The sequence below is a fragment of the Ceratotherium simum genome, chromosome 6, assembly GCF_057802395.1.
Source record: "Ceratotherium simum simum isolate JZ-2026a chromosome 6, ASM5780239v1, whole genome shotgun sequence".
In the NCBI taxonomy this organism is placed as follows: Eukaryota; Metazoa; Chordata; class Mammalia; order Perissodactyla; family Rhinocerotidae; genus Ceratotherium; species Ceratotherium simum.
In genome coordinates this window covers 73205016-73220570 of record NC_141905.1, presented here as the reverse complement: position 1 = coordinate 73220570, position 15555 = coordinate 73205016, and the positions used below count along the sequence as shown (strand labels likewise).

Below are 15555 nucleotides of genomic sequence, written 5' to 3'. Positions count from 1 at the left end.
GGTATGCGTTTTCATATAGTGCCACCTAGTGGTCACATTGCTGTAACTGCATCTGCCTCAGCTCTCAAATGCAAGTTGATTGGCCTGGGCTTTTCAGCTGCCATTGGGCCTGGGAGAGTTGCATAGGGGATAAAGGGCAAGGAAGGTTCCAGAACAGAGTGCACAGGGGCTGGTCCTGGAGCAAGTGGATGAGAATTTCCTAGTGTTCAAGTCATAGAAGCAAGGGGGAAGTGAGTTGTTTTTATGGGGTTTGGGGAATGTGTATGTATTTCTGTGTTTCCCAGTAACTCCATGTTGGGCAGTAAAACATCAAGCACTTAAGAGTATGGGCTTTAAAGTGAACATTTCTGGGTTTGGAACCAGACTCTGATATTTACTAATCATTTGACTTGGGGAAAATTACATATTTCAGTCTGCTTGTCTGTAAACTCAAGATAATAATAATAATACCTACTTCAGAGGTTTTCTGTGAGGATTAAGTGACATGTTTAGATTAGAACAGTACCTGGCACAGAATAAGTGCTCAGCACAAATGCTGGCTGCTCTCATAATCAGCATCGTTACCGTCATAACCCAGAACGATGACCTGTGGGTTTCCCTGGGTATAGAATCTCGATGGGAAGATGCCCCTAGATCAGAAATCAGACATTAGTGCACTGTTCCCCACACACAGATCTTGCAACTTAGAAAACTTTACAAGCTATTTGATTATTTGTTCCTTTAGTTATTAACACTTCTTTCATAGAATCCATATATGGCCATTTTAGAAACACTGGAAGAGTAAACTTGAAGTTCTGTGTAGCCATTTGTGCCTTCAGAAGGCATGAGTAGGGTGGACCCAGGAGCCGGCTGTCAGCAGGGGCAGACCTGGCTCCTGCCCTCAAGGAGCCTTCACCCAGCTCAGATGCCCCCAAGACAGGCTGTTGCAGCAGACAAGACCATGGGGCTTGAGGAAGTCTGGAGTGCCACAGAGCCCGTCAGCTTCTTATAAATTTGGGGAAAGGGGCAAATTCTAAAACTGAGAAGTCCATCACTGGCCGTGTTCTTCAGAGTGCTTTGTTTGCATTTCATTTCTATTTGAAAGCTTTTTGCATTTTTATTCTAAACATTTCATTCATTCATTTAGCAAATACTTGTTGGGTACCTAATGTGTACTAGAAGCTACTCTAGTCACTGGGAATACTTAATTGTAAACAAATGGGGTGCTTGCCCTCATGGAGCCTGCAGTGTAATGTGGGAGACAGACAATAAACAAACAGATATATAATCTAATTTTATAGGGTGAGCATGCTGTGAGGAAAATGAAGCAGAGTGAGGAGAAAGCATGCCAGGGCTGGGTTGCTCCTTTAAATGGGAGGGTCATGGAAGGCACTGTGTGGTAGTGCATTTGAGTAGACAGCTCACTGAAGATGGGGCATGAGTCCTGCAGGTGTCTGAGTGCAAAGCACTGCTGGCAGAGGGGGCAGCAAGTGCAAAGGCCCTGAGGTGAGAGAGGGCTTGGTTTGTTGATTGCCCCAAGGAAGCCTGTATGCCTGGAAGGATGGAAGCCGAAATGTGAATGGTGGTGAGGTTGGCAAGGCCACCAGGGCCGGATGCCACAGACCTGGTCATCACAGGCCTATTTTAGTCATCAAACTATTTTATGCTATTGCTGTGGTTATAATTTACTCAACAACCATGTTTACAAAATTCTGTATTTTGGTAGACACTGTAATAACTGAGCATAACTTGAACATAGAAGGGAAATAGTTCCAGTTTGTCTAACTTAATCACCTGAAGCATCACAACGTATTTATCAAAACCACGGTTCTTCAGCAGAGTCTTGGGCACAGTCTCCTAGGAACTTTGTCGTGTGTAGCTGTCTGAGCCCTATTCTCAACTTACTGAATCAGATGGGGAACGGACAGGGGGTGCTGGCAGGTGTCCGTTGAAGAATGTTTCCAGGTGATTCTGATAAGCAACTCTAATTAAAATGATAACAAGTTAATTTAAATTCTCTTTTATTCTTCTAGTCTCCAAGGACTTTGTCTCCTACTCCATCAGCAGAAGTAAGTTCCAGTTTTGAAAATTAGAATGGGTGGATTTGGGGAGCTGCTTGGAACTTTCCTAGAGTGGAATTTTGGAAAAAGGACAGCAAACAAAAGAGCAGAGGAACTGTGTGTAAGGTTAGGAGGATGCAGGATTCCGTACTTGTGTGATGTGACTGTAAGACACAGCGGGAAGTTTCTTTTTAGATGGAGACTGGGAGGTAAAGACAGCCTTACGCTGATCGGAGCCTGTGCCTCTAAGTGGTCGGAAAGGGTTTGAGGGACTGAAGCCACTTGTCCCGACGTGGGGCTCTCTCCCCTCGTCCATAATTAATTGATCTGCATCCTAACCTACTGGTTTACCTGAAATGGCCAAGAGTGGTCATAGTGTGTTCTATAAGCGGAGCCGTCTTCATGGGAGGCCGCTCCTTTCAGTCTGAAATCAGTCATCCTCTCCCCCTTCTCAGGGTAAACAGACCTGACAGTGGCGTTTATCCAGTGCACCAGGCTGGCTGTCCTCTTGGGAAGAAGCTCCTGTGTGTCTGGTTCACACAGAGCCATCTGTGATTGTACAGCAGTGAGCCACGGGTCCCGTGTCAACCCGAACACGCTCTTCTACTCTGCAGCATTCAGAACTAAAGACACAGCCCCCAGATTAGTTCCTCTCGCCACCATTTTAGTCAAGGTTCTTCAGGGAGCGGGTGATACTGATCTACAAAATGAAACAGCTCCTTTACACCATCCCCCCTGGTTTCAATGGTTTCTTGGCTTTGCCGTCCCCCTCATTGACTACCTACTTGGTGACCAGAGGCCTTAGAAGTACTTTCTATTGTCCCTGCATGATTTTTCCCTCGAGGGGTGGCTTTGAGGCTAGTGGCCCAAGCTCGGGCTGAGCCAAGTCTGAGTGTGGTCCAGCACCAAGGTCTGACCCAGCGCTTTCTTCCGTTTTAGCTTTTACAGATAGTGATATCCAAGGGATTGTATATTTAGCAGATGCTGCTGCTTAGTTTGCGTTTCCTTGTGTATCTAGTCAGCGAACTCTTCAGGAGTTAGGTCTACCCCCATCTGAAAAATAATAATAAAAATATAAAATAAAATCAAGAGTCTTGTCTTAAAGTCAACTCACTCTCTGGATATTTGACATAAAACTGGACTGATCTTACATAATTGCTATAATTTGAGATAGTAACAACTCCATAGCTGAGTGCTATGAATAATTAATTTCTATTAGTATTCTGATAATTTACAACTGAAGTTGTGAAGAATTAAATCCTGTTATTGACCAGTTCCAAAGTTGAAGCACATTATATGGAGACTTTTTGTTTTGTTGTTGTTGTTTGTGAGGAAGATCAGCCCTGAGCTAACATCTGCCAATCCTCCTGTTTTTTTTTGCTGAGGAAGACTGGCCCTGGGCTAACATCAGTGCCCATCTTCCTCCACTTTATGTGGGACGCCGCTACAGCATGGCCTGACACGAGGTGTGTCGGTGCGCGCCTGGGATCCGAACCGGGGCCACCAGCAGCAGAACCTGTGCACCTAACCGCCACACCATGGGGCCAGCCCCCTGTTGTTTTTATTTAATTTATTCTTATAGCCAACTAGCATCAAACCAAAGTTTCTTTTCCATTTGCTCTCAAATTTCACGTAGCTATGATTACTGAGGTTTTAATTTAGTTATTTTTAATGCATTCTTTCCAACTTTCGTTTTTATTACACTAGTAGAAACTTCATAGGACAACAGATTCCTAAAATGTAAAACATTCCTTGTACTCTTCTATTTCTTTTAATGATATTATATTGTATTTGTGTGTGTATGATTTTTTTGTACTTAATACCTAATATATTCTTTTCTAGATTTGGACATAGGTGACATGTTAGTGATACTATTATATTCCATTGAATTGATATGCCATAATTTACTTAGTTATTCCCCAATTTGTTGAGCATGTAATACAAAGTTTTGTCTTTATAAATGGTGGTAGTATAAATATCTTTGAGTAAACTTTTCTGTTTAAAGATCATGTTTTATTATTTCTTTGAAATATGTTTCCCAAAGTAGGGAGTAGAATTATTGAGTCTGAGGCCACCACTAGCTTATTCTCCAAGAAAATCAACTTAAAATGTCACCAGATCGATGTTATAGACAGTATGGGTTGGTGGTTGGCACAAGGGGTAAGATTAGAGTGGGGAGGCTGGTTCTGAAGCAGTCTCTGCCTGTACGAGCTACACACACACAAATCTCTTATCTGTTCGGAACCTTCTGAAACATTCTGCATTAGTGGAGAAGGGAGGTAATAACATGTGTTCTTCCTTCATTATTATGCAAATCTTATGAAACAACGGATGTGAATACACTCTGTAAAACTGAAAAGCACAATATAAAAGTGGTCATTGGAGTTATTCCCTCTTTTCCCAGAGCTCTGTCAACATTAGAGTTTACAATTTTTACATCTTAAAATTTTGGTAAACGCAACTTGGGTTTTGAACAAAATGCATTAACCATGGAATGTTCCTTTACATACGTATTTAAGGAATATGGCCCTAAAAGATATACATGACAGGTGGGCATGATAGTTCTGGGAACTTTGGTGGAACTTGATTTCACTTGAACCTGATGATAACCTGAATGTACATTGTGTGCTCACGCTTTCTCGTGCTTTGTCTCCAGGGGTACCAGGATGTTCGGGATCGGATGATCCACCGCTCCACCAGCCAGGGCTCCATCAGCTCCCCTGTGTACAGCCGCCATAGCTATACTCCAACCACGTCCCGCTCTCCCCAGCATTTTCACAGACCTGGTAAGGGCAGCTGTTCCCAGGGTTCACTCTATATACTAATCTGTGTTTCTCTGTGATTTTTTTTTTTCCCCACTGATAGTGTATTAAAAAATCTGGCTACCGAATATATCTACCCCACTCCTAGAAAAAAAAGAAAACTCGTATCTAACTATATTTTATATCTTTCCCTGAAACAAGAGTCATTTTATAGATATGTTCATTATGATTTATTAAATAATTACATTTTGACAGCGAACAACTAGCAGCTAGGGAGTTTTTTTTTTTAGACTTGAAGAAAATCTCGTCACTTTGAGACTTAAAATGAAGATCTCCAAAAAAGAAATTTTTATGTGCTTTTTAGGCATACCAGCATCATCTGAAATCCAGTATTAGCCATTTACTGATGAGTTTATTATATCTTCCCTATCCAGGCACATGGTGTTACTAAGCGTGCTTGGTTAAGCACCTTCTAGAAGGAAGTATTGTATACAACCTCAGGGTTGTATTTGATAACTTTTAAGATCCCTTCCAAACCTAAGATTTTGAATCAGACTTGGAAAACATAAAAACATTAAAGATGTATTGCCATAGAGAATATCAGATAATTGTGGACTTCAGTTGACTTTTGTCTGTGCAGAAGTTAGTCCCTGTTACTATTAGCAGGTGTCTCATATGTGGAGTAGGAAAAGAATGGAGATCCCAGCACAGATCCAGGCATCCCTGAGAAATAGATTCACAAAGGAAGACCTTAGTCTTCTAAACAAACTTGGTGGTGATGATGTACGTCTATGACAACTTCCTTTTAAGCTTCTTGCTTCTGCACAAGCTGATGGGAGCAAACCCATTCGTATGCTAACTTATTTTATAAAATGAAACCAAAGGAAATGAACAGAATGTAAAAAGGCTGCAATCTTCTCTTGAAAGCCATAGATTTAATGCTTGCAGAGGATTTAATTTTTACTATTTGATCCTTCAATCATGTGTAATTTTTTCTAGGCTCATAAATATTTACTCAGTATTTGTTGAGTTACGTTAAAGGAGAATTTTCAGGAAATGAATTCCTTTCTTTTCTCATGTACAGCTATATTCATTTTATTCATGCCCTGGACCTGGGTCTGGAGTTAAGCCCTTGTCTATCTGGGTGACAAGAAATCCTTTATGCTGCCACCCCGACATATGGGCATATGCCAAGGTCGCTGAGACCCCAGCCATGACCTTGTCAGAGTGACGTGGGATTGCAGGGAAATCATTGTTCCCGAGAGCCCTGCATAGGCAGAGAGTGGTCAGTCAGGGACGTGTTTCCCTAGAAGGTCGTGCCCTTATTAAGCTCTGGAAAGTTTTTCTGCTCCAGTCACAGTTCTGATGCCCATAGCCTTTAGAACATTCCCCATTCCAAGCGACCCTCCTCCTCTCCCTTCACAATGTATTACAGATATGTGTGATGCCAATTATTAAGATTTACAATTATTTTTTCAAGGTCTGCTCTTCTAAAGTGAAGCTGATGGGGTTTTGATAGCATAGTTGTGGTCAGTGTAGAAAACCTCAAATTATCTCCTCCGTGAGTTCTAGATGCCAGACGTGATGCAAATCCCTCGGGTCTGGGTTTAGTTTTAATGGTCAATTCTTCTTCCGAGATAACCAAGTTTCCAGTTCCCCAGTGCTGCCGCTACACGATTCTCAGGGTCATAAGAGCTCTTTGCCAGTCAGGGAACACAAACAGGTTTTCCTTCTCTGTAGGCAAAATAAAATTAAACTTCCCGTGGGAGAAATTTGCAGCTTAAACAAAAGAATCTGACCCTTGCATATAAGTGCTTCTTTTCAAGGTTCTTGAAATGATTGTCTTTTTTTGTTTTACATGTGTTGCAGAAGGTTCTGTTTTATCAGGTGCTTTTCTAAAACCGCTCTTTTTGAGTCTAAATGGTGTGCCCAATACTGGCTCAACAGTAGCTGGCATCGTCCTGACAAAGAATGTCCTGGTGGCCATTCCTTCTCACTGAAGCCATTTATTCTCAGAGGGTGACTCTGTACCAACCTGAACCTATTTGCGAATCCTCCCCACTTTGCCTAACCCTTAGCAGGTGCATTCTTAACCCTTCTTCCTTCCTCCTTTTTCAGACTCCCGGTTAACGTTCTTTATTTTTTTTCCTCGGAACGATGCCGTTGTCCCTGCTTCTGTGTTAATTTCTGTTCTTCTTTTCTGTCTCCGCCTTGCCCTGCCCCTGACTCCTTGCCGCACAGAGCTGCTGTCTCCTGGTGTGCAGAGCTTGTCCCACCTGCGCACCAGCAGCCTCAGCTCCACCCACAGCGACTCCCGCCCCAACTCCCCCTTCCGACACCACTTCATTCCCCATATCAAAGGTAAGAGGCAGGCTTCTCCAGGCAGCACCCTGCATAGTGGAGATTTATTAGCACCCTGGGAAGGCTAATAAGGTGCATCTCCAAGAGTTAGCTCCAAGCTTTCGACCTCTCAGCATGCCTGCGTGTGTCATGACTACACCCAACAGCGTCTTAGCACTGGCATAGCATCTCTCGTTAAGAGAAATATGTCATTTCTAAGGGCTCTAGATGAAGAAACAGGAAGTATGTTTAAGATCATAAGATTTATTATCTACTGCTTAGAAAAATATATATTATTATTTTGTTTTTCTCTGTGTGGAAAGCAAAATATAATATATAGTTGTGATATTTTCCTGGTTTTGATATGTGATATGGCTCAGCAGAACACAAATACCCGAAAGTTGTCTTAATGGTGATAAGCCACTTAACCACTTCACAATATTAAAACATTTGGATAGTATAAAAAGATCGATGGCAATATAACGTATATTTCTCTTCTTGAGCCAACTCTTAAAGGAATCTTCTTTTGACTTGTCCTGATTTCTGTGTGATGGAGAAGAGGGGCTTTGCCTTCTGTTTTCTGTTCCTGCCCCACATTTCTGTCCATTCCCTTTATGGCATTCGCATTGTTTTCCTCATTTTCCGTTGTGCTTCTATAGCAGTTCTCGATCGGGGCTCCTGTTCCCTCCATGTGTTGGGAGAGCCAAGAGCCCCGAAGGGCTCATGAAGGGGCCATAGTGTAAAATAAGTATGAGCTCCCAGAAGGATGCTAACTTTTTCCATAGTCTTGATTTGAACCGAATTGATTAATGAAAATAGCTGAAGGAGGGAGTAACAGGCAAACACACACGTTGTCATGGGTCTTAAAACAGACCTAAAGGATTCTAACACTGAGTTCCAAGTGCTCACATCACTAACGCTTCTATCGAGTAGCTTTTACATTGTTCTATTTGACTGAACCTTCATTTCCATCTACCCAAGCTTTTTGCTCACTTGGATTTTTGAGTAACTGAGTCTAAATCTAAAATATAGATGTATTGTCCTCATCAGTATGCAGTTATTTTATGTGTGCTATTTTAGCATTTTCTATGCTGTAAAAATAATATTGCTGACATGCTTATTGAAGGCACACAACATTTGCTGTTAGCAAAGAAATCAGTATTTTTCAGTAGGTGCAGCATTTTCTAAAATTCTTGACTGATTATTTAAAATTATTACTGCTAATTAGTATTTTGGGGGAAAAAAACTTTTGTTACCTAGATGTCAAGAGGATGCTTTAGAGAATGTTTATAAAACCATCAGAAATTATTGAAAAAACTTCAGAGATGTATTTTAAAGAGACTTTAATATAGAAGCCCTTGGCCAAATTAAGATTTTTTTGTTTGTTTATTTCTAATATGCAAGAGAAAATACATTTTTTAATTCATTAAAATGTAAACTGCCTTGTTTGGTTATTACATGTTTCATCATTCAGAAGAGATACTTTTTGTAGGAAGAAATGTCATGTGCCCTGTCAAGTTATACGAAGTTTGTACAAATAACACATCACAAAATATCAAAACTCACAATAGCTTGTGTCTATGAGCAGCCTCCTGGAGAGATGAACACCCATATGGACACTGGAGTCCTGGGTTTGAATATTATCTCTGTCACTTGCTAGCTATGGGACCTTGCGTTGTTGACTTAACCTTTGAGTGTCACTTACTCACTTACCTTACCTCGTTTATAAAACCTCTCCTAGGTCATTAGTGGTGTGGGAAGTAAAGTGCCCTGGTGTGTAGTAAGCACTCAGTTACATCTGTCTGTGATGCCCCCCCACCCCCACCCCATCCCCATTCACAGCATCCTGTGAAATACGCCCAGGGGGATATGAAGAGCTGAGGCCGTGGTTAAGTGACCCGGCCAAGGGCTCGCAGCTAGGCAGTGGCAGCATCTGAACTAGACCTCAGGCTTTCTCATCCCTCATTCCTGTTAGGTGTGTGTGTTTCAGTATAAATATACATGAAGTATAATTTTTAAAGCAAACTTTTACGTCCCATCTCTTTTTACCTAGAAAACTGCATTCTTATTGGGGCTAAGACAAATAGCTACTTGCAGACATTTAAATTACGAAATTAACAAATTTTTACTTTTCAATAGAAATACCAAATAGTTATAAAAATTACAGTACCTCTATGTGCCTAAATAGTGCTTTCTTAAGAATGTAGATATACATTCTTTTTTGGTTTTAGTCTGAATTTGAAGTTTTCGACACAGCCAAATATTAGGGGTTTAAATTATTAAAAGCGTTAGTCCAAGAGGAGTTAGCGTGACCCCGAGCTTACATTTAAAAGACATCTAGTAGTCTCTTTCTCATTTTCTTTTTATCAGACATATGCCTATTTGTTCATATTAAATAATTTATATACTTCAGATGTAAGATATAAGGTGCATAACAGTATATGCTCAGTTTTAAAATCAGATGAACTTTTTGCTAAACTACAAAATAAATCGTGGAGAATTTGTATATTAAAGATATTGCTGTAAAAGCCTAATATAGTTGAAGGGCTAAATATTATTCTCTAAGGAATTACTTCGTAGTTATTTTAAAAAACGCATGTCCATTCACATGGAAGGCCTCTCCAGCATTTGAAATTTCAGCACAGAGGGAACTTACGGCCGTTTCAGAAACACATCTAAGATATCCTTAAAATGGGGCAAAGTCTCCCAGGGTTTTCTGTGGCCCTTCATGTGAACATTTACTTTTTATCTGGGAGCTTGTCTTGTGATCTCGGGGAAGTTATTTTTAAAACAAATGTAAGCTGGGGAGCTTGAAGACCCCAGGGTAGGCTGTCCATCTCAGGAGCGTGCAGCTAGAAGCAGGGGACCCCTAGCACTCTGGCAGCCAGAAGCCCAGCCTCCTATTGCCCAGTTCACTTCCTGGTCCTTATTTCGGATGCATGTGGCCCAGGCCCCCAGGGTCCATCGAGCTGAGGATGCCCGCATGGGTGTAAAGCTGAGACGCACATCACAGGCTGTCTCTCTATTCCACTGGCTTCCTCCATCACTTTTCTGTAATGTCCCTCTTATTTTGGGGTGCGTTTTTATTTCTGCTCTCCCATTCTATATTGGTATACCATTGTCAGGCCGTTTGAACAGGTGCATGCCTAGAGATTTGGAAAAACTACTTTCACTTCATTTTGTGCTTTGTTTGTGCCATGTTTGCTGAGTTTCTCTTCCCTCCCCTTTGAAATACCGTTAGACATTGCTTTCTGTGTCCATGAAGTATAAATCAGATTTGTGAACAGATGGGCTACATGTACTAAGTCTCTTTGAAAGGAATCTTCCCTGTTTTGCCATAGATAGGAGTTGCTATGATGCAAATATGTACTTGACACTTGCTGAAGGAAACAGTAACTGTTACTGAAGTTTTAAGCAAGAACCAGCAATCTTGAAACTCGGTCATGAAATTCTAGATGCTCCCAATTCTAAGGTCCCCTCAAAATATTCATTTATTTTTTTGAAAATAAGCAGAGTCCGGAAAGCTGAGCAGTGCTCCAGCAGGTGCCCGCAGCAGACACATGCACAGCCCTTTCGGTTTCCTCGTCTTAGAGTTGCTCACCTAGGCTCTCAGGGTGCCGGAAAGAAGAATGACAGTGAATTCAAGTACAGTGAGAATCCTGCAAGTGAATGATTTCCCGAGGACTGCAAAATTGGCTTATTAGGGTGACATAAGGGAACTAAAAATGAAGGCCGAGAAATATATAGAAACATATATATAGGTAGCTTCTCATCACAATAGCTAAGATAACTAAAGTGAACATAAGGACTTATTTAGAACAACAAAATGGCTATGAATGTGACATATACAATATTATATGATAGGGCCGGCCCCATGGCTTAGTGGTTAAGTGCGTGCGCTCTGCTGCTGGCGGCTCGGGTTCGGATTCCGGGCGCACACCGACACACCGCTTCTCCGGCCACGCTGAGGCCGCGTCCCACATACAGCAACTAGAAGAATGTGCAGCTATGACATACAACTATCTACTGGGGCTTTGGGGGGAACAAATAAATAAATAAAATCTTTAAAAAAAAAAAATATTATATGATATATACACTGTTATATTATTTTTAAATAATGTCTTAACTCCAGGCTGATAGATGATGATGATGATGATAATACTTTCCACATATAATATTTCCTCTGATGCCTCATACGTTAGTTTGCCTAAGTAATGAGCTAACACAAAAGTAACCTTTTGGGACCCTCATCAGAGTTGAAAGTTTTATCATTTAAAGATAGGATGTTTAAGTTAGAAAAGGAATAGAGGCTTCATCTTGAGAATTTCTCTTTTTCTTTTAAAAGTGCCAGAATTTTTAATGCCTTTGGTATTTCAAGGGCTAAGAACGTAATACCTAGGAACAGTATATGTCCCAAGACCTCATTCCCCAATGAGCCGTTGTAACGTGTGGCAGTCGTATCACGCAGAGCCCTTAGGTGAGTCTCTCTTTACCTAGCATTTTAAAATGTTTTGTGAAAAGTTTTAAGTGATTACAGAGTTAAATCTACTTACAAAGACCTGAACATACTAGTATTTTCCCAGCAACTAGAAAGGTCAATGGTAGCTGGAAACATGCAGCCAAATAAAGAACTACACCCAAGTGGAGACAGCACTGAGCCAGAATTTGCCCACTGGGAATTCGCAAGCCACTCCATAGCCTTGGAGAGTCATCAGCCATATCTGAGAAGTGGTCGGCTTCTACTGCCACTTGCCAGCATAAAGACAGAAAAATTTTTATATTTGGGCAAGTGCCAATTCTAATAACCTTCAACCTTTGCGTCCCGTATATGCAGATATTTTTATGTGTGCATTACACTGGCTAATAATTAGCAAAACAGATTTAATGGCATTTTATGTGATTGGTGTTAAAACCAAAACCTGCGAGAACATTTCCCTGAAGTATCTGACATTCTACAAGTGCAGGAAGGTTAGAGGTGAAGGTTGAAGGGCAGGGAGCAGTGTGGTTCAGAAGGAACAGCCAGTGCTCAGGATACACAGGAAGAGTCTTCAAAAGACAACCTCAGATAAAGCAGGAAAGTTGAGCCTCTCTAGACCTTCTTTGAGAATAGCGCACAAGAATAGTTTTCCAATTATGGATTACCTTGTGAATAGTTTCTAATGTTTGTAGAAGTAAAGAATTTTTCTGAAGTGATGCAATTAAATTGGGTTGTTGAGGATGAACTCTAATGGGAAAGTTATAAAAGGAGTGATCCCCTTGCTGTATACTAGCACCTGCCTGCATTGAATTAAGAGATCTGAGAAAGATGATGGTTAATCCTCCAGTGGTGCTTACTAAATTAGGCCATTAATGGCTGGAGAATTAATTAGTTGGCCTACTTCAATCATTCATTCACAGACATTTATGAGGCACTTACTGTTGGCCGGGCACTATGCTGAGCACACAAAGGTGAATGAGACCTAGTTCTAATTCAGCTGTAGGCTGAAAACAGAATTTGCTTCTAAACATACACCATATCCTTCCTTCCCGTGCTTGACCTGTGCTTTCTATACACATTTTTTCAGACATGAGCAGGTTATTTCTCTTTAGGAGAGTGATAGTAAATGAGATAACATTTTTTTAAAATTAGCCTTTTAATAGATCAACAGTTTTGGATGAAGTTTCATAATTTTTAGAAGCTAATAATCTGACTTAAGTCGTAAAGTCTGTATTATAATATATTGGGAGTTAGATGCTAAACTGACTTTTGAGAAAAAAAGACAAAATTTTCAGAACACAATAACCAAAAACCTGGAATCTAAATTTGAGACAGTAACAAGTTCAGATCTCATATTCAGAATATCTTACTGCTCATTTGGTACAGATCGATGCTCTAGTTACCTAGAAATATACAGATTGAGAAATTAAAACTCTATTAAACATGTTATTTTAAAACTCCAGCAATTGACATCTTTCATACTTTGCTGGCCAGACTTAGGACAGTTTGACTTGAAGAAATTGGCTCTTGTACACCTAAAACTAGTACAATGTTATGTGTCAATTATATCTCAATTTAAAAAAATAAAGACAAAGTAAAAAATATAAGTTGGCTCAGGCTCTATTTTCTGAAGATCTATGATTTATTGAAAATTGTTAGCATTAATTTATAAATTAGACTTTATCAAAATTAAAAACTTGTGCAGAGCCAGCCTTGATGGCCTAGTGGTTAAAGTTTGGCACTATCTGCTTCGGCAGCCCAGGTTCAGTCCTCCAGTGCAGAACCACGCCATTCGTCTGTCAGTAGGCATGCTGTGGTGGCGGCTCACAGAGAAGAGCTAGAAAGACTTACAACTAGAATATAGGACTATGTGCTGGGGCTTTGGGGAGAGGGAAAAAAAAAGAGAGAGGAAGATTGGCAACAGATGTTAGCTCAGGACGAATCTTTCCTAGCAAAAAAAAACAAAAAACTTTTGTGCTTCAAAGGATACTGTCGAGAAAGTAAAAGACAACCCATAGAATGGGAGAAAATATTTGCAAATCATATGTCTGATAAGGGACTTGTATCCAGAGTGTGCAAAGAACTCTTACAACTCAGTCATAAAAGTAATTACACTACTAGTTCATTAACTTTTGATAGTCCTGCATCTTCTGGTATATTTGTAGGACAGATATTTGCTCAGACATGGGGTAGGAGGACAATTTAGGGCAATAGCTGATGTCCTTGCTATTTTGCTCAAGCCTCAGTTCATCCCTGCCATTCTCCTGGTCAGAAGGGAGTGATGGTGGCTATGGTGGCACGCAAGGCTTTTGCAGCCAAGCCCCAGCAATGCTGTCCATCCTCTTCCCCATTCTCTCCTCCAAGAAAACTATGGTGTCCAGCCACAGTGGCCAGTCCTGTTGCTGTCACACACCATGGCCCTTCATTCCTCGTGATGTTCCAGCCTTCTGGAATCTGGTCCCTCCCACCCCTCTGCCCACCACCCACCTGGTGAGCTTACTCATCAATGCCCAGCTCAATTCTAACACCTTTCTGTAGCTTTCCTGAAGAATCGATGGCACCTTCATCTGAGTGTCAGAATTTTTCATATACCTCTGAGTAAGCAATTACATGGTATTATAATTAAGTCTCTTCAGACTGTCTCCTTAGATAGACTCTGAGTCCCTTGAGGGCAGAGACTATATCTCATTTATCTGCTTATCCTCAGTCATAGCTCAGTGCCCAGCCATACTAGGTATTCGGTAAATATTTCATTGATGCAATTGTTAGACTGGGTGGAGCCTCAGTGGAGCCTTTGAAGAGAAGGGTGGAGAGAGGTATAAGTGGTCCCAAAGGACCTGGAGAAAGGGGTCTGACTCTATGGTGTGTATTTCAAAGTGAGGAAACGGAAACATATGCTGCAATGAAGGACTTGGTGATGCAAAGGGGAAGGTCTGGGTGACCACACGGGTTCCCAGACTTAGCCTTCCATTCAGAGAAATATATTCCAATTGCTGGCCTCTGCCATCATGCCTGGAAGTGATTGTATTGGGGTTTGCATCTTCCACCCCTTTACCTGCTTGGGGTTTAACCATCTGATGACTGATCCTGAACCATTAGCAAGTGACTTTCCATTCCTCTTAATAGACTTTCCCTCTAACCAGTTTGCTGCTGGCTCACAGCCTTCAACCGCATGCCATTGGAATGACGCATCCTACTGCTAGCTGCTTTTAACCTGGTTCCACTTGACCTCAAATCTCTCTTGTGGAAAACCAAACCTTATATCACCTTTGCAAGCCAAGTTGATAGATTTTGTTTCTTTTGTTTCTCCTTTTTGATGTACCTCCTTCCAGTTTGTTGTTTTGAATTTTTATTATGCTTGCTTTGTTTTCTTTATTGCTCTCCCTTCTCTCATTTTGTTTTCTCCATTCTTCTCATTGGAGGCAATGAGCCGTCCAGCGGCAGGAACTCCCCTCTCCCTTACCGGCCAGACAGCCGCCCTCTAACTCCAACTTACGCTCAGGCCCCTAAACATTTCCATGTTCCAGGTAGGAGCTGACACGGTCTATGTCTTGGTGTCCTGTCACAGTGTAGAATGTAGCCTTGTTACCTCTGTCTCGTCTCCATTTCTCATGCTCTTTTAATTGGGATGCACCCAGTCAACAAACCCTAAATTGCAGGATCTGATCTAGAGGGCCTTTTCAAAAGTGTGTGAAATGCCAGAATTGTATTGAAGGTTTAAGTTTTCCCAAAATGTTTTGAAGGGAGGTGGGAGGCAAAGGATAAAGGAATGAGGGTTGAGTTATTTTGTTTTGTTTTGTTTTAATTTGTCTTTTATATTAGTGCCTTCTAAGATATTACTCTGTGGTTTGGTGTCATTGACCAATTATCCCAGTGGCGATCTAGTTATCTCCTCATCCTAAATATTGAACCACAGCGTCACTGAGAGTACTTTTCC

General features: G+C 41.1%; 1 protein-coding gene across 2 annotated transcripts in view; it reads left to right on the top strand.

Moving 5' to 3' along the window:
* Positions 1-15555, top strand: part of ABLIM1 (actin binding LIM protein 1) — a 293279-nt gene that overhangs the window by 257877 nt on the left and 19847 nt on the right. For both annotated transcript variants that reach the window (XM_087432660.1, XM_087432658.1), the window contains 3 exons: positions 2013-2048; positions 4696-4825; positions 15041-15145. In XM_087432660.1, the coding sequence (XP_087288786.1) occupies positions 2013-2048; positions 4696-4825; positions 15041-15145 (271 nt within the window). The remainder of the gene's footprint in view (positions 1-2012; positions 2049-4695; positions 4826-15040; positions 15146-15555) is intronic.